The following is an 18,332-nucleotide window of genomic DNA, read 5'->3' as shown; positions in this document are numbered from 1 at the left end:
TCAAGTGGCCATAGCCAAAAAAACTGAGACTGATTTTTATATTAAAAATTACAGATTGGCAGTGATAATAAGTAATTTGCTGATGTGAACTTTCCATGACTCAGTCTATAACAATGTTACTTAAATTTGTTTACTACAGTATGTGTGATGAATAGAACAAAGTACCTTATCAGTATCGCACCCTACGGCTGTCCATCTGGGATCACTGGGAGGAGGAACCTGAATGTCTTTTTAAGTTATAATGTGGAATGGGAGGAAAGTAAGGAATTATAAAAATCAAAGTCTCCACAAAACCTGTGTGAAGGAGTAGAGTTGTACAGATGTATGATTAGGTTCAAGAAAGCTAACAATCTTGAGCCTATGAACAAAGCAGTAGTAGCTTAATCCCTAGATATATTAAAAGCTAAATAGGCTGGGCGCAGTGGCTCACGCCTGTAATCCCAGCACTTTGGGAGGCCGAGGTGGGCGGATCATGAGGTCAGGAGATCAAGACCATCCTGGCTAACATGGTGAAACCCTGTCTCTACTAAAAAATACAGAAAATTAGCCGGGCGTGGTGGCGGGCCCTGTAGTCCCAGCTACTCAGGAGGCTGAGTCAGGAGAATGGCATGAACCCGGGAGGCGGAGGTTGCAGTGAGCCGAGATGGTGCTGCTGCACTCCAGCCTGGGTAACAGAGTGAGACTCTGTCTCAAAAAAAAAAAAGCTAAATAAATGCACATACAGTTTCCCTAATTTACATCATACAGAGTGATAGGACATTAATGGTGGTCCACCAGACTAAAAAGAAAGTTATTTGAATAGTTAAATTTTTAAGATAAACATGTGATTGTCACACTTGATTTAATACATTAGACTTTGATTTTGCTCTACTCTTAGAGCACTTGATGTAGAGCAAAGCTTTAGAATGATTTTTTTTTCACCTTAAGTAGGGTCACATCTTTTCTTTGAATATTTTCTCCAACAATTTCACAGGAGTTTCTTTTGCCGTCAGTCCTCAAAAGGGTTTTAGTCTTGGCTTTTCAGTTCAGAGGGAGTGGTAATACCCCTTTCCTTTACTTGGTCACAATTCACTATAGAGTTATTGCCTGCTGTTTTGTTTTGTTTCTCTTCCAGAGTGAAAGAATTGAAAAAGGCCAAGGAACTTGAAGACATACAGCAGCATCCCTTAGCAATGTGACATTGCTTTTCAGACTGTTTTCATTTCTGTTTTTAGCAGAGACATGCAACAACAACACACACGCACACACACACACACACACGTACACACACATACAAAATCCCTCTGCAGTTTTGGGGAGATCAGCTGCAGGATTTTAACAGGAATGTTTGGTCATTGCATTTGCACTTTCATGGACAACTTTTAATTTGATCAGCAAGACATCTTGGAACTCAATCTTCTGTTGGATCACGGGAAATCAAGACACCCAGGAGGAATTGAAAGAGGCTTCCTCTTCTCAGGAAGAAGCCATTTCCTTCTCATATAGGGCTGTATTCAAACATCGTGTGGAACTGTACAAATATTTATACCAAAAATATAGATAAGAAAAGGTGGGGCTATACTAGCAACAAAAAAAGAATGCTGTTCCTGCACCTGCTGGTTATTTCCAAGAAGCTGAATCTTTGGGACTGATTCTCAGTGGAGGGCTTAGATCATACAAAAATCTTTATTGGGTCCGTGTGTTCTCATTTCCTTCACTGTTTATTTTTGTTTGTTTGTTTGTTTGTTTTAATCTCTACAGCACACTTAATGCAACTTTTGAAATCTGCAGGTTTTTAATGTCTTGTGGAAATTTGCAGAGGGGCAGGTGTGTGGTAAACGGGTAATGCATGGGAAATAATGAGAAGCAGCTCACAGAGTTTAAACTATTTTCTTGTCCCCACCACCTTCCAAGAACCTGCGAGGGTAGTAATCATCTTGTCCCCTTTTTCATGTTCAGCACTTTAATTTTTTTGCCTTACTTTCATGTGCAATGAGAATTACTTAAGAATTGGTAAAGCATGTAGCCTTTTTTAGTAACCTTGGAAGCTGTAGTAATTCTAAGGAATCATGAACCTTGCCTGGACATTTGCCACCTAAACGATCAGTGTGGTGCTGCATTCTGGCCAGTAAATTCCATGTTTTTGGCTATATCTCATCCAAACTGAGCAGTTTCTGTGTATATATAGAAGGTAGAAATGAAAAGTGAGAAAATATTTGAAAGGGATTATATTAATTGCTAAATATTTTATTCACAAAGGTCAATAACATGGCAAGATAAAATTATTTGTATAGTTTTGTCTGAATGAGCGAGAAAAATGTGGATATACTGTTTGTATATATTGTATATATTAAAACAGAGATATGTGCATGAAATCAAGAAAAAAGAAATGAACAAAAGCAAAGCATTAGTGGCTATGGTCTGTAAAATGAAACAAAAAAAACTTTATTTCACTATAAGAGTACTTTATTTTAAATGTTCTTTAGAAGAACATTTTGCTAAAGCATGACTAAACTGCAAAAAAAAAAAAAGAGCTACTGTATTTAGACTTAGGAAAAAAGGCAGAGTAACATTACTTAAAAAAAAAAGGATATGTTTACATTTAATTTTGGCTACCAGGAGTTTAGTTTATTTAAAATTTTTTTGCCAATGGTGCCAAGTAATGTGAATGCTAATACTGCTTAAGAAAATTAAGTTACTTTTGCAAAACAGATAATCATAAGATGAATCAGTATGTAGCTTAACACCATCCACTCACTCCAACAAAGAACACTTAGAATGATTAAAAAAAAAAAAAAAAACCTGACAAAAGAAATAGTATGAAAAGTAGAAAAATGTCACGTTTCCATATCTCCTGCTGGAAATCAGAAAATGTAATAAAATTGCACAAAAAATATAACAATGAAAAAGATGCAGACTGATCTTTTAGAGATGGCATGGTATATTACTATTTCCACATAATGAGGAGCCAAAGAAATCTGATGCTTTTAACAATTAAACTACTAATGTTAAATTGAGAGAATACAGTTCGCATTTGCTGATGCCAGTTTAAAATTCCCAGGTTATGTCTGAGGATCAGTTGGTGTAAAGCTGAGATGTTTTTTCTTGGTTCTGGCTGCCAACTGTGAGTTAAAACTCAAGGCTTGTTGTGAAGCCTAAAAATATTCACAAATAAGCTTTTAAACTGGTGTCTTTGGAAGGAAGGTAGATACAAAAAGATTGTGGTAAAAACTGGGGTCAGTGCTCTTGGTGCCTTTTCTATAATTGTACTTGTTTTTTAATTACTTCCTTTCACTGCCAACCTCGAATTACTGTACAGTATATGTCTTTCTGCTTGTGATCAGCTTTGACAACAGTGACAGCCCCACAACTAGTAGCCACCTGTACATTTGTAAACTGACCTGACTCAATTTTGTTTTTAAATGTGTGGGTTATGTTGCAGCTGTTGCAGTCCCCCAGATACCTATTATTTTACACAATTTGACCTATAGGAGGACACTGAGTGATTTACAAACACAACTGCATTCATAAATGGGAACAGAACGTGAAAGCCAGCTCTTTCAGAATATCCTCTATTAATACTGAATTTAGATATCTTTATTCCATTTATTATGGTACAAATAACTGATCTTTTAACCAGAGTAATGACCTCAGTGGATTTGCTTTAACCCTCACATTTTTTTTTTTTATGTTTCACATGTTACATTATTAGCTGAATACGTTAGAAAATGACAGATGATAGAGATTTCCATAGAATTAAGAGGGTTCTCATGGAGGGGATAGGAAGTAGGTTTAAAGCCTACCGGTGTAAACTACCCGTACAACTGTGAATCCTAGGTGAGGCAAAAATGCACTTCCACTGAAACGAAGCATTTCTGACCGCTTTTTCTTGGTTATGAATCTTAATTTCGAATATAAGATGATAGGTAAGCGCAGCTTTCTTGGATAATCTGAATTCCCAAGTGCCAGGAGTAGGATTTCATTATAAAATTAATAGCTAATCTTATTCTATCTCCTGAAGATTTAATTGCTATTCTTGTTACCCATTCGAAATCAGCTGTACTGTGTGAACGAAATAAAGACAATAATACGAACCCCTCTCTGGCTGCACGGTCGCTTATGGCAGTTCCACACAGTAGTTGGCGCCCAATGGGGGGTCCCTGAGACTTGCATGTAAAACTAGTCTAGATGTCTTCTTTTTTGTAAGTTTTATTTTTGTAATTGTGCATGTAAAGCATCATTGAATCAATGGATCTGTTGAAGAACTCAGCTGCTGGAAACCATGCAAAATGTTTTGAATTGCCCTTAAAATATGGAAAATGTTTTCTGAATGCTTTATATTCTTTCTGCTGTAAATTAAAAATGAAGAAAATTTCCCCATATTACGTGTGTGTTTTGCTTTAATGTGACCAGGTAGTGAAATCTAAGGTGATGGGCACATGTTTCAAAACATATGTAATAATGTCAAGTATTTCCTTCCGATCCAGATGTAATGTTTTGACATTGAATGTTACATTGTTTCAGCTAGGTCCATGAAAGGAAAAATGTCTTCCAGCTACCATTCAGAGAGCTTTTCCCCTATCTTTCCAGACACCTCTCAACATATCAATCATTTGTGTAAGGCAGTGCAGTTATTTGAAAGATAAAGACATTAATTTAATTCACCTTTTCAGTTACAATCCTCTGAAGTCTTCTAAAAGGCATTTTCCAGCAGATTATGAACGTCATCCTTTCTGAGTATTGTGTCATCGCTGCTCCATTCCCTTTCACTGCAGAGCCTCTCCTTATCTCCCTAGTGCTCCCGCTTCCATCTAATCCATCTGGCCGCTACTGCCAGATAAATTTTGTATCATGGATCTCCCACGTCCGTGAGTCAATGGTTTCCAGGGCCCATTACAATTAAATGACATTTTTCTTGTTTGTTTATCCTCTTTATTCAGTCTTTTCACTTGTACCCAACCTGCACCCTCTAGGTGGTCTGCGCACACTGCGTCCATTTTCACTGCTGTCTTTGTTCATGGTGTTTGTCCAACCCTTACTTGGAAAGTTCTTTTCCACTAGTACCCAGCTCAAATCCCACCGCCTTTGTGACACTCTCGTTTATTCGAATATATACTAACGTTTCCCTTTTCAAAGTATTCTATTTAGAGTTGGAAAAAACAGCATAGTATTTAAGTACTGTATTTTTCACTTCTCATCTAAGAGACCCACCAATGACCTATTAGTGTTTTATTTTTTGATGTAGGTAACTGTGTTGGTAGGAATATTTCAGTAACAAATATATACAAGGTAACTCACTGCGTTCAGATTTGTGCTTCCCTCCCTTCGACCAAAACCTGAGGACCTATTCTGTGCTAGGGCCTGAAAATACAGAAATGAAGGAACTATGCCAAGGCTCTCGTAAGCAGATTATAGTATGATCTGCAGTGACAAATATTTGTGTCACCGATGAAAACATGAGCAGGAACCTAACCCAACCCCATGTGACAAATACCCGAAATGGACTTCTATTTCAACTACTTTCTTAGAGAAACATGGTGCCCTCCGGATCACTAGGTTAATCTGGAACATTCAGCAGAAGCCAATCATCTGTCTCTAATACTGTTAGAAATGGTCCCGAGCCCAGAATAACATGAGTTGCCCCCACCCTCACTTATCCACACAGTCCCTCGCCAGTGGCTAATGCACCACGTTTACAGACTACGTCCCCAAGCGCCAGCGCGGACAGCGGTGCGGAGAGGGAGCTGTATTGACCTGCATTCTGCGTTTCAGAGCCCGGACCGCCCTGGGACCCCGGTGGCCCTCAAGTTCCCAAGTGACCTCGTCCGGGGAGGGGACGTCTCGCTCTGACCCCGCCCTGGACGCGCCCACCCACGACGGCCCCGTCCACTTCCGGCGCGCCTCCTCTGCGCCCCGCCCGCTCCCGCCGGCCCCGCCTAGTGACGTCTTTGCCCCGCGCCGCGCCGTCCCGCCCATCTCCCTGGCCTCCGGTCCCAACTTCGTTTCTCTACTGACCCTCGCTCGTCGCCGCCGCCGCCGCCAAAATGTGAGTGACGCTACGCAACGCGGGCGGCTTCGGGCCCCGCAGGCGGCAGCTCGCGCTGGGACCGGCATACTGCCCAGTTGCCGCCGGCCGCCACTCGAACGCAGTCCGGGGCTGCGCGGGGATCCCGAGGCCTGGGGGTGGGCGGTGGCCCTTGGGTCGCGGGCTGCAGACGGGGCGGGTCCCGCGGCCATCGGGCGGACGCGGAAGGGGCAAGGGCGGGGCGGCGAGGCGCTTCCCGGAGGAAGTGAGCTGCCCGCCCGCAGCCCGCTCCTCGCCCCTTCCACTTCTAGTCCCCGAGGTCCCTGAGAGGAACGGGGACGACAGCCCTGGTTCGGGAGCGCCCGCTCTCGGCCCGGTGCTGCACTGGGCCCCGGAAGTTGCGAAAGAAAGGACCTCGGCCCTGTCCTGAGCCCCTATGGGCCGAAGGGCTCCTTGCCTAGCTAGGGGCATCTGCACTGGAAAGATCACTTAACCGTGGGCCTTCGCTCTCTTAAGCGAAAGCACCTTGCAAACCCGTGCTTCCAGTGGTAAGACTCAGAGAATGCTAATGGTTAAGAATCACAAGGACTCCCTCTTCCACCTCCATTCTGCTCATTGCTCACCGTCGGAGGAAGCCCCGGGTTTCTTCCAGGAGCTGGGGACCCACCTCGAAATGTTCCTGCTGAGGCTGCTGTGCCAATAGATCACAGTGGTTAAGATCTAGATCCAAGGTACACAGGACCTGATCTAAAAACAAGCTGTCCTGCAGCCAGCTGTGTTGACTTTCTAAACCACACTTTAACTCATCTGTAAAATGGGAGTAATATTCCCCTCAGAGAGTTATGCGGGTTAAAGGAGAAGACGCATGGAAAGAGTCTAGCACCACGGCATGGTCCTTACTTATCTACCAGACACTAAACTCTGTGAGGACGGTGATGAGAGCTGTTGTAGCCCTGGTCATTGACACATGACAGATGTAAAGTGACTGTTCAAACAGTCCATCAGACTGTTGTATACCAAGGCACATGCTAGGTGCTATCTAGGATACAGAGAAGAGAGTAAGAAGACCCAGGAACCTGTGATCTATTCGAGGAGGCAGGATTTTATACCTGAAAAACCGAAGTGATACTTTCCAAGTAATGGAGCCGATAATGACTTGAGAGTCAGAGTGGTTAAGAAAGATCTGCATGGGGAGAAATAAAGCCTTTGATGAGGATTTTAAAAGATGAGTACCTTCCTGGGCCGGGCGCGGTGGCTCATGCCTGTAATCCCAGCACTTTGGGAGGCCGAGGCGGACGGATCACCTGAGGTCAGGAGTTCGAGACCAGCTTGACCAACATGGTGAAACCCCGTCTCTACTAAAAAATACAAAATTAGCCGGGCGTGGTGGCACATGCCTGTAATCCCAGCTACTTGGGAGACTGAGGCAAGAGAATTGCTTGAACCCAGGAAGCGGAGGTTACAGTGAGCTGAGATCGCGCCATTGCACTCCAGCCTGGGCAACAGGAGCAAAACTCCCTCTCTCAAAAGAGGGGGAAAAAAAAGGAGTACCTTCCTAAAAGAGGAGGCATTTCTTCAGCACACCTTTCCACTCACATCACCCGCTCCCTGCATCCCAGTGTTCCTGACTCTGTTTCTGTAAATTAATCTATTTTTCCATATTGGAAAAAGGGCATTCTATAACTGTTTGTAACTATGAAAACAGTTCCTGCCACAGTGAAAAGATGAGGAGAGTACTGAGTACATTCAAGCAGATGTGTGCCTTAGAACAAGTTTCAAAAATGGACAGTAGAGCTTACCTATCGTGGGATCAGATACTTCAGGGATACAAAGTAGGTCCTATTAAACCTTAACGTTTGTCCCTTTAGTAGGTGGTACAGTCTTGGAAATTATAGAGAAATTAGAAGAAATGCAACTAAAACTTTCGTTCATTGCTTCGAGAAGAATTTCTTTTTCTGCTTTAGTTCTAATGTAAGAGATTGTTAACAGTGAGAGTCCCGGAGTAACATCTTTATACTTAAGAAAATGTATTTGGAATTGTAATTTACTCATGCTCCTGCCTTTACATGTTCCAGGTCTACAGGTCCGACTGCTGCCACTGGCAGTAATCGAAGACTTCAGCAGACACAAAATCAAGTAGATGAGGTATTGCTCTGAAATGTTGGAAATATGAATTTTAAACAAGTATGAGTACTCTGGAAATCTGTTTAGAAAAAGTATCAAAGTGTGAATGTAAAGCAAATTCTGAGTGTATCATAATTGTAACAAAACTTTGCTCCCTGCTGTGCTGGAAGATCTAAGCAAAAGTCAGACTTCCTAGGTTTCATGCTTGTTTTCCTGTGATAGAAACCTGCTCATAACATTTAGCTCAGGCAAAATAAAAAATCATATGCCTAAAATATGAACACCACTCCCTGAGTGCATTCCCCAAGAACCACTTTATAAAATAGGATAATACAATGTTAAGGATTAGGTCTTTAGATTGCTCAAGCCAAGACCAATTCTGATCAGATTTTTTACCAAAATGCTTTGTCTACTTACTAATTGTCCAGCCTGAGCAAGCTTCTCTGTGGAATTCATCTCTAATGTTTGTCCATTGACACACACAAAGTAGATACTGTCAAACTCCATTAGCTCAGCAAATCTCTATTTGTAGAATTCTTGAGCTAGAGGACCTTCGTCTTTTGTTCTGTGCTGTATGTGGAGAACCACAGCAAAAGATTGAGAATTTCAGACTAGTATTTCCATATTCCTAAAAGCTATCACTGTCCGACAAATGTATTTCGGTCTTTGTGCATTTAGCTGCCCTAAAAAAACAGTTAAAGTTATGTCAGATACTGTTGTTAAATAATATAGTAATGTTTTGATCTGATGGTTTTGTTCATGAACTTAAAAACATTTTAGATTTTAACAGTAAGAAACCCATTGTAATTCTGTCCTGCCTGAAACTTCTGTTTACTTACAAAATCAAATTGGATTTTTTTTTAACCAAAGGAATTTTAAGGAGAGTTGTTTTTTTACTGAGGCAAAATTACCATAACATACAACTAAACATTTTAAACTGTATATAATTGAGTGTTATTTAGTATATTCATAATATTTTGCAACCATTACCTCTTTCTATTTTCAAAACTTTTTCATCACCCCAGAACACCTCATACTCATTTAGTAATCATTCACTATTTTCCCTTCCTCCCATTCTCTGGTTACCTCTAATCAGCTCTCTCTTTCTGTGGATTTGCCTGTTCTGGGTATGTCGTATAAAAGGAATCATACAATATGTGGCCTTTTGCATCTGCCTTCTTTCACTTAGCACAAAGTTTTTCAATTCATTCAAGTTGTAACATGTTGTACCATGTTCCTTTTTCCCGTTGAGTAATCCATTGTATGTGTATACACAATTTGTTGAGCCATTCATTTGTTAGTCTTTGAGTTGTTTCCACCTTTCAGCAATTATGAATAATGCTGTTATAAATATTCACAGGAAAGATTTTGTTTAGACATAGGCTTTCATTTCTCTTGAATATATACCTAGGAGTAGCATTGCTAGGTCTTAGTAACTGTATGTTTAATTTCACGAGGAACTGCCAAATTGTTTTCCACAATAGCTGCGCCATTTTATTTTCCCACCAGTAATGTCCAAGAGTTCCTGTTTCTCCACATCCTTGCCAACACTTGTTTTCCATTTTGATTATAACCATCCTACTGAGCTCTTTGGGTTTTCATTTGCGTTTCTCTAATGATTAGTGATGTTAAGCATCTTTTCATGTGCTTATTGGCCATTTGTATGTCTTTGAAGAAATGTCTGTTCAGGCTTTGCCCATTTTTTAATTGGGTTGTTTGAGTTGTGAGAGTTTTTTATGTATTTTGGATATTAAATCTTTCTTCATCAGACGTGATTTGCAAATACTTTCTCCCATTCTGTGGCTTGTCTTTTACATCCTTTTTTATTTATTTTTATTTTTATTTTTTTTTTTTGAGACGGAGTCTTGCTCTGTCGCCGAGGCTGGAGTGCAGTGGTGCAATCTCAGCTCACTGCAGCCTCCAAGCCCCAGGTTCAAGTGATTCTCCTGCCTCAGCCCCCAGAGTAGCTGGGATTACAGGCGCCCGCCACTTTGCCCGGCTAATTTTTTGTATTTTTAGTAGAGACAGTGGTTCACCATGTTGGTCAGGCTGGTCTCAAACTCTTGATCTCAGGTGATCCACCTGCCTGGGCCTCCCAAAGTGCTGGGAATATAGGCATGAGCCACCGCACCTGGCCTGATAATGTTCTTTGATGCACAAAAGTTTTTAATTTTTATGAAGTCCAATGTATCTGCTTTTCCTTTTGTTGTTCTTGATTTTGGTATCAAATCTAAGAATCCACAGTCAAATCCAAAGTAATGAAGATTTACCCTTATGTTTTCTTCTAAGAGTTGTATGGCCTTAGCTCTTACACTTAGATTATTGATCCATTTTGAGTTACTTTTTGCATATAGGGTGAGGTGGGGATTCAGCTTCATTCTTTTGCATGTTGGCTCTTCAGTTGGCCCAGACTGTTTATTGAAAAGACTGTTGGATGGCCTTGGCACTCTTGTCAAAAATCAGTTGGCCATAGATGCTTGGGTTGATTTCTAGACTCTCAGTTCTATTCCATCAGTCTGTGTGTTTGTCCTTATGCCAGTACCACACTGTTTTGATTACTGTAGCTTCGTAGTAAGTTTTGAAATTGGGAGGTGACTTTGGGGAGTACTGCCCCCTTAGCAGTATTAAGTCTTCCAGTGTGTGAACATAGGATGTTTCCCCATTTAATGATGTCTCTTAGCAATTTCTCTTAGCAATTTTTTCTAGTTTCATTGTCCAAGTTGTTCACCTTTTGGTTAAATTTATTCCTAGGTATTTTATTCTGTTAGATGCTATTGTAAACACAATTGTTTCCTTAATTTCCTTTTCAGATTATTTGTTGCTGGTGTATAGAAACACAACTGATTTCTATGTGTTGTTGTTGTACCCTGCAACTTTGCTGAATTTGTTAGCTCTAGCAGTTTGTTGTGGATTCTTTGGTATTTTTTATATAGAGAGAATCATCTGCAAATACAGATAGGTTTATTCTTCTTTTCCAATTTGGATGCCTTTTCTTTCTCTTGACTAATTGCTCTATTCAGAACTTCCAGTACAGTATTGAGTGGCAGTGTGAAACTGAGCATCCTTGCCTCGTTCCTGATCTTAGGGGGGAAGTCTTTCACCACTGAGCATGATATTAGTTGTGGATTTTCCCATAAATGCCCTTTATCATATTAAGGAAATTCCCTTCTATCCTTAATATGCTGATTGTTTTGATCATGAAAGAGTGAGCCCATTTTTTTTAAAGTGAAAGTTTGGCTCAAAGTAATGAAGTGCTGACCTGAAAGAACAATGTGCCCGTAGACAGTCTTTGAAGTCTCTGTGCCTCCATTTTTTTGAGGCGGAGTCTCATTCTGTCGCCCAGGTTGAAGTGCAATGGCGCAATCTCACCTCACTGCAACCTCCTCCTCCTGGGTTCAAGCGAGTCTCCTGCCTCAGCCTCCTGAGTAGTTGGGATTACAAGCACCCAGCACCCCTCCCGGCTAATTTTCTTATATTTTTAGTACTGAGACAGAGTTTCCCCATGTTGGCCAGGTTGGTCTCGAACTCCTGACCACAGGTGATCCACCCGCCTCAGCCTCCCAAAGTGCTAGGATTACAGGCGTGAGCCACCGCACCTGGCCCTGTTCCTCCATTCTTTGTGCATTACTTGCTGTGATCACACTCATCTAGGTGGTGGACATAATGCGAGTTAACGTGGACAAGGTTCTGGAAAGAGACCAGAAGCTCTCTGAGTTAGACGACCGTGCAGACGCACTGCAGGCAGGCGCTTCTCAATTTGAAACGAGCGCAGCCAAGTTGAAGAGGAAATATTGGTGGAAGAATTGCAAGGTAATTATCTTTTAACTCACCTTTACATTTAAGCCCCCTTCTCCATTCTCAGAGAATTAACAGGCTACAGATAATGGACTTTCATGACTCTGGGAGGTGGGTTTGACTTCCTCCACATGGAAATGTGGGTCCACTGTGAATCCGAAACATTGACTGCGTACCCTTTCCTAGCCCCACACTAGGAATCCTCTACGTGCTGTGGCTGATCTTCAGAAGATGCAGGTAGAACAGGAATATCCAAAATCACTCACAGTCATCAGCCCCTCCCAACCCTCTACCCCAGCAGGGCACCAAACAGATAGGAGAGGGCTGGAATTGGTCAGTTTTCTTATAGTTCTGTGAATGGTTCCAAGGTCAAGGGAAAGAAATGCTAGAAAGCCACAGTGTGCCCAACAGAAGAGTAGAAAGCAGCTCTCCCAGGAGCACGAGCCAAAGCAGATTTTATACAGTTAGCGTGCTGGGACCAGATCCAGATGTATCCTGTCCTCTACCTTGTTTACAAGTGACACTTTGAGACACAGGGCAAGCTGAGCAGCCTTTCCATATGTGGAAAACTTGTATACACAAACAAATGCCTAGCTAGAGGCCACACATCATTTGAACATCTTTTAAAAAGCAGATAAGTTACCTTCAGGCCCTAATTGAGAACATTTAATTTAGGCTTTAGAAATTATGAATTATTCCAGACTGTATGCACCTGAATTTCCCTTTCTGTGACTAGACGAATATTATATGATACTCTTCAACAAGCATGTTACGTCTGCATTTGAAATGTGATATGGACATATGTGTTGTTACAGATGTGGGCAATCGGGATTACTGTTCTGGTTATCATCATCATCATCATCATTGGTGAGTTACCCTTTTCTAAACTGATTGGAAAAGTCTTCGCCATGTGTTCACAGACCATTGATTTTGTGTACAAGAACTCAGATTAAAATTTCCCTCCGAAATGTTAGTTTTGGCTAGGTGCGGTGACTCATACCTGTAATCCCAAAGCTTTGGGAGGCCAGGAGTTTGAGACCAGCCTGGGCAACATAGCGTCTCTACAAACAATTGTTAATTAACCAGGCATGGTAGTGCACACCGGTAAGTCCCAGCTACTCAGGAGGCTGAGACAGGAGGATTGCTTGAGCCCAGGAATTCAAGGCTGCAGTGAGCCATGATCATGCCACTGCACTCTAGTCTGGGTGACAGAGTAAGACCTTTTCTCAAAAAAAATAAAGGTTCGTTTATTCTAAGGTTTTCAGTTTTCTTTAATAAATGTTTTAAGTGCTTGAGTTTTGTATAAGTCTGAGATTTGATATAAACATTAATCCTTTGAAGTTAGAGAAAATTTATTCATTTCCACTTCTTTTCTCTGAATATATTTTTTTCATATATTTCCTTTTATGTAATGTAGTGGTTAAAAGCATGGAGTACCTGTGATCCATCCTGGTTCCACCACCATCCAGCTGTATGGCCGTGGACAAGTGGACAAGCAATTTAATATCTCTGGGTTTCTGTTTCCTCATTTGTAAAATGGGGATAATAATAGTACCTGCCTTGTTTGTTTGTTTGTTAAAGGACAGATCTGGTAAATATATAAAAATTGGCCGGGCTTGGTGGCTCACGCCTGTAATCCCAGCACTTTGGGAGGCTGAGGCAGGCAGATCACGAGGTCAGGAGATCAAGACCATCCTGGCTAACACGGTGAAACCCCGTCTCTACGAAAAATACAAAAAATTAGCCAGGCGTGGTCGTGGGCGCCTGTAGTCCCAGCTACTTGGGAGGCTGAGGCAGGAGAATGGCACGAACCCGGGAGGCGGAGCTTGCAGTGAGCCAAGATCGTGCCACTGCACTCCAGCCTGGGCGACAGAGCAAGACTCTGTCTCAAAAAAATAAATAAAATAAAGATTGCTTAGGTTGGTGCCTGGCATATAATAATAAAAATAATAGCTGTATAAATAAATAATATATGTATACACACACACATACAACTATTATTATATAATATTCAAACAGCTCATTGCCATCTGTAGCCCAGTACATGAGAACCAAAACATGACTTCTTTCATTGATAGATGGATGTTAGTGGATGTTTCCTTTTAGCAGGAAGGTACAGTTACTTGGATCCTTTTGACTCTAGTCTCCTTCCTCTAGCCCTCTATAGAATGGAGAGAAGCCAGTAGTAGGAAATCAGCCCAGTCTAATTTCTGATCACATTTAGACTGCAGCAATTGGATGTTGGCTTGGGATTCACACTGAGAGACTAACCTGCTGTTTCTCCTGCCTTTTTGCATCTCTCCTCCTTCTTAGTGTGGGTTGTCTCTTCATGAAGAACCAGCGGAACTCAAAAGTGTGTTCAAGAAACCTCTTCAAGACTTTTGACTTAGAACCTGCTATATTATCAAGCTTACCTACTGTTATCTCTAAAATATTTTTTTTGTTAATGTAAAGTTGAATTTCTAGGAAACGTGCCTTTGTTTTTTAATATGCACTCCAAATTAGAAGTAAGGCCGGCCCCGTCCACATTTTGCACAGTGCCTTTACAGATTTACGTATGGGCTGATGAAGAGGCCTTCGTAAGTTCCAGAGTGCTATAATCTAGATGTAATGTTGTCACTAATTAATTGCCATTACTCCCAGTTAGTTACCCTTGTCATTCGGCATTATTTTCAGAACCACATTTTAAACCTTTGGGTAATCAGATTTCCAACTTGTGCCTTCCAGAAAAAAACACTACTGCCTAACACAAGTCTGTGATAACAACAGGCTGTGCCTTATTTTGATAATTTTCTGATTCCCTAGAAGAGAACCCTCTACTTTTTGTAAGCACTACTGACTCTTGCTGTATTTAAGATAAGATGCTGGTGAAGAGCTTTTGCTCTTGCATTAGATTTGAAGATGTTTACGTTGTTGTTATTGTTATGTATCACTTGCTAAAAATATTGTTTTAATCAGAAATAACCTCTTTAAAAAATTTTTGAAAGAACTATGGCTATGACCAAAGCTTCTATTTTGCCAAAAAGTTAAATACCGATAAAATGGCCTTCAGTGTATTCCTGACAGTTAAATTCAGAAACGTGCCAAATGGAACTCAAGGTGCCCCTTCAGAATTAAAATCATTACCTTGTGTGTGAACCTTCTACATCTTAATAGGCCTTTCTTCCTTTTGAAAGGCTGTAGACAGTGCGGCTCCCCTTCTGATTCAGTATTTTGCATGGGGGTTAGAGGTTTGAGGTAGACTCTGTCTCCTAAAAGAGTTTTACCCAGCAGTTGGCAGATTATCAGCTGTGGACTCCAACATGTTTCTGATAATTATGCAAGCAACAATTCTGTAGCCTCAAGTAAGACCACCTGTGAACTTGATCATTATCTGGCCCAAATATGAAGATAAACTATAACTTTTTGGAGTTTGTTTCCTATTTGTATTCACATTCTGCTTCCTAAATCAGTTTTCTAAATTAGGCCTGCAATTAGGCATTGGTCAGGGGTGAATGGCTCTTTTCACAGAGAGTAGCCAACCAGAGACCTTTGCTTTGATATCATCAGCTGCAGAGAATGCTGTTGATGGGATGCTGGAAGCAGAAACTTTGTCATCGGAGAAACTTTCCTTGTATGCATGAGACTCAACATCAGGATACACAGCTTAAAGGTGGGAATTCAGGTATGAAAGAAAACAGGCAAGGAGGCACTGAGGGAGAAAGACACAGACTTTATCGCTCTGTGGCTCATCGTTACTGGAATATTCTAAAACTCTTGTTCACATGCTATTATGACTTATAAAGCAGCAACAGCTGAGGCGCACCAGGACCCAGCTTCCATTTCTTTAACGTCTGTTCCCTTAACACCGCTGAAATGATTTAATGTTGAAGACATGCCTTGCGGTGTGGCCAGCTGTGAGGAGAAAGCAGCTGGCAGTGTTAGGACATTAGCCCACCCTCAACGCAGGGTCTCTGGCCGGGTCTGACTCTGAAACCTTGGTACTCGCCCCTTGGCCACAGTGTTCAGACCCATGTAACCCACTGGCTCCTGCATTAACCCAGAAATACCTCGCTTGTATCTGTGCACTTAGCTGGGAACTTACCCACTGTAATCACCTAAATAAAGTGTTTATAAACATGATTGTGGCACCTGTGCTCCTTGTAGAGGAATAGCTGCGCCTGGTCCAAGTCCTAAAACTGCCATTCCTTGCTGCTCCCCATACCTGTCCCTTAGAAGCCCTGAAGCTGTGTCTCCCCTTTTCTCACCAGCCCCTCTCTAGGTACTCTACCTTTTAGTACCCAGCATTTCCCCATACCCCAGTGAACAGAAGAAAACCACTCCCCTTGTGAAAAGTGCTTTTTAGTATAGGCGATGAGGAGGAAACTGGCTTTTACGCAATTACCAAAATTCAGGATTTGGCTTTGGAGTTCCCTAAATAGATGGTCTTTCAAAAGTGATGTGCAGAGCTGACCCTGTATGTGGTAGACTAGACGGCTGCTGACATGGACCCTGGGATAGATAAGTCTGGATAGGTGAGGGACATCCCCAGACACATGACGGTTCCTGTAGATCCTTTTTTCCTCATGAATGTATTTCCATTCTTATTGTAGAACCCCTAGGAAACAATATAATATGGGTGGAAGAGGACTTTTGCTTATGTTTACAACAGGAAAATCCAAGTCCCTTTCCCGAATTACAGGTCCCACGATGATCTGGTCCTTTCTAATTTTCTGACCTCATGTCACACGACTCTCCAAGCAAGATACTCCTTCAAAGTATAGCTGTTGATATTGGAGAGACTTGTGCCCATGAGACTTTTAAACATCAGGGTGTGGCTTGAAGGCCAGAGTGAAGCTATGAATGAAAACAGGCAAGGAAGCCCTGAGGGAGAAACGGACCTGATAAAGTTTGTTTCGGTTTCTCATAAGCAAACTGACTTCTTTCCAAAGGTCTTCTGCAGGTACTTTCAGCTCTGCCGGGTCTGCTTCCTCACCCGCGGCAGGCGCCTCTCATCTCGGGTTGAAATCCGCCTTCCCCACCCGCGGCAGGCGCCTCTCATCTCGGGTTGAAATCCGCCTTCCCACAGTCCTGCCGTGCTGATCTGACTAAGGAGGCTCTGGCCTCCCCCCTCCACCTTTCTCCCAGTTACTCTTCCTTCCAGTAGCTTGTTTTCTACACATCGCTTTAGGCTTTATGAACTTGTTTATGGGGTTGTTTGCATGGCTTTCTCAATAAAACGTCAACTCCCTGGGTGGCAGGGACTTTGGGCCACTGTTCTATCCCCTGGGATTCCAAGCGTCCCTACCCAGATCTGCACGCAATAAATGCTTGCTGAACGAATGCAGTTTGACAAAACCCAGCTTCGGAGGAGAGCAAGCCAACCTAGAGTATCGCTTGGAAGAATATGGTTTATTCAATACCTAACATGAACACTCACTTCACTTTTCCCCTCTTCCTTTACATACAATTTCATCCATCCAACAAATACTGAATATTTTTTTCTGTACCAGGCAGCAGAGAGGGGCGGCACTCTGCGCTGTACCTTTCATTTCTAACGTGTTGAGATACAATCTAAACTGAGATTTCAAGACATTTTTTTTAAAGGGCTCTACACCTTCCTTTTCTGAAACAGTGTCTTTTACGTTTGTCTTCCTCCAGTTGCCAAATGAATCTAATTTTAGGAAGTGCAGGGAAGTGTTTTAAGTTCTACCGTCAAAATTCTGTTTCTGGGCCGGTGCAGTGGCTCACGCCAGTAATCTCAACATTTTGGGAGACCGAGGCCAGCAGATCACTGGAGCTTAGGAGTTTCAGACCAGCCTGGCCAACACAGACCATGTTTACCAAAAACACAAAAATTAGCCAGGTGCGGTGGCTGCACCTGCAGTTCCAGCTACTCGGGAGGCTGAAGCAGGAAACTGGCTTGAGCCCAGAAGACGGAGGTTGCAGTGAGCCGAAATCGCGCCACTGCACTCCAGCCTGGACGACAGAGCAAAACCCTGTCTCAAAAAATAAAAAATCTGTTTCTAAAAATCGGGTGGGCTTTTACCAGGGCTGCTTTATGGCCGGGTTCCTCCAAGTCTACCCCACTCACCTAAAGAGTTAGCGGAGAATGGGGGCGGTTGGGGTGGGCTCGGTAGGTCACGGGTGCTGAAAACCCTGTGAACCCAGAAAGACGCCCCAAGCACGATGAGGACCGCTGCCGGCAGCCCGCCCCACCCTGGGCTCCTCCCCACACCCACTCGGGCAGCCGGGAGCCGGCACCCCAGAGAGCTGGCCTGGGCCGCCCCTACCCGCCCCTAGTCCACGCCTTTCCCTCCCCCTTCTGCCCCCGCCCTCGACACCCTCGCCCCCCCGCCCCTGCCTCTCGCTCCCCAAGTCTGTCGGCTCCCCCGCTCCCATCAGCCACCCCCGTCCCCGCCTCTCGCCC

At 42.6% G+C, this 18,332-nt stretch overlaps 2 protein-coding genes across 11 annotated transcripts in view; both read left to right on the top strand.

The window, feature by feature from the left end:
• The window catches only part of CAMTA1 (calmodulin binding transcription activator 1), a 990,108-nt gene extending 985,747 nt beyond the window's left edge, over positions 1-4,361 (top strand). For all 8 annotated transcript variants that reach the window (XM_063631879.1, XM_055261965.2, XM_055261958.2 and 5 more), the window contains one exon: positions 1,115-4,361. In XM_063631879.1, coding sequence (XP_063487949.1) covers positions 1,115-1,147 — 33 coding nt within the window. In that variant the 3' untranslated portion in view covers positions 1,148-4,361. The remainder of the gene's footprint in view (positions 1-1,114) is intronic.
• Positions 4,362-5,900: 1,539 nt separating this feature from the next.
• Positions 5,901-16,045, top strand: VAMP3 (vesicle associated membrane protein 3). Of its 3 annotated transcripts, none has more exons than XM_063631162.1 (5): positions 5,902-6,025; positions 8,080-8,149; positions 11,780-11,938; positions 12,739-12,790; positions 15,473-16,045. In XM_063631162.1, coding segments are annotated over exons 1-5 (357 nt in total). In that variant the 5' UTR covers positions 5,902-6,023; the 3' UTR covers positions 15,547-16,045. The 3 variants fall into 3 exon arrangements, with proteins under 3 accessions (XP_063487231.1, XP_063487232.1, XP_055117756.1); XM_055261781.2 differs by having other exon boundaries at positions 14,237-16,045; XM_063631161.1 differs by having other exon boundaries at positions 5,901-6,025; positions 12,739-16,045.
• Positions 16,046-18,332: the final 2,287 nt, after the last annotated feature.

Source organism: Symphalangus syndactylus, chromosome 22 (assembly GCF_028878055.3).
Source record: "Symphalangus syndactylus isolate Jambi chromosome 22, NHGRI_mSymSyn1-v2.1_pri, whole genome shotgun sequence".
Classification (NCBI taxonomy): domain Eukaryota; kingdom Metazoa; phylum Chordata; class Mammalia; order Primates; family Hylobatidae; genus Symphalangus; species Symphalangus syndactylus.
Note: the sequence above shows the minus strand (reverse complement) of the source record. Positions and strands in the feature narration are given on the sequence as shown.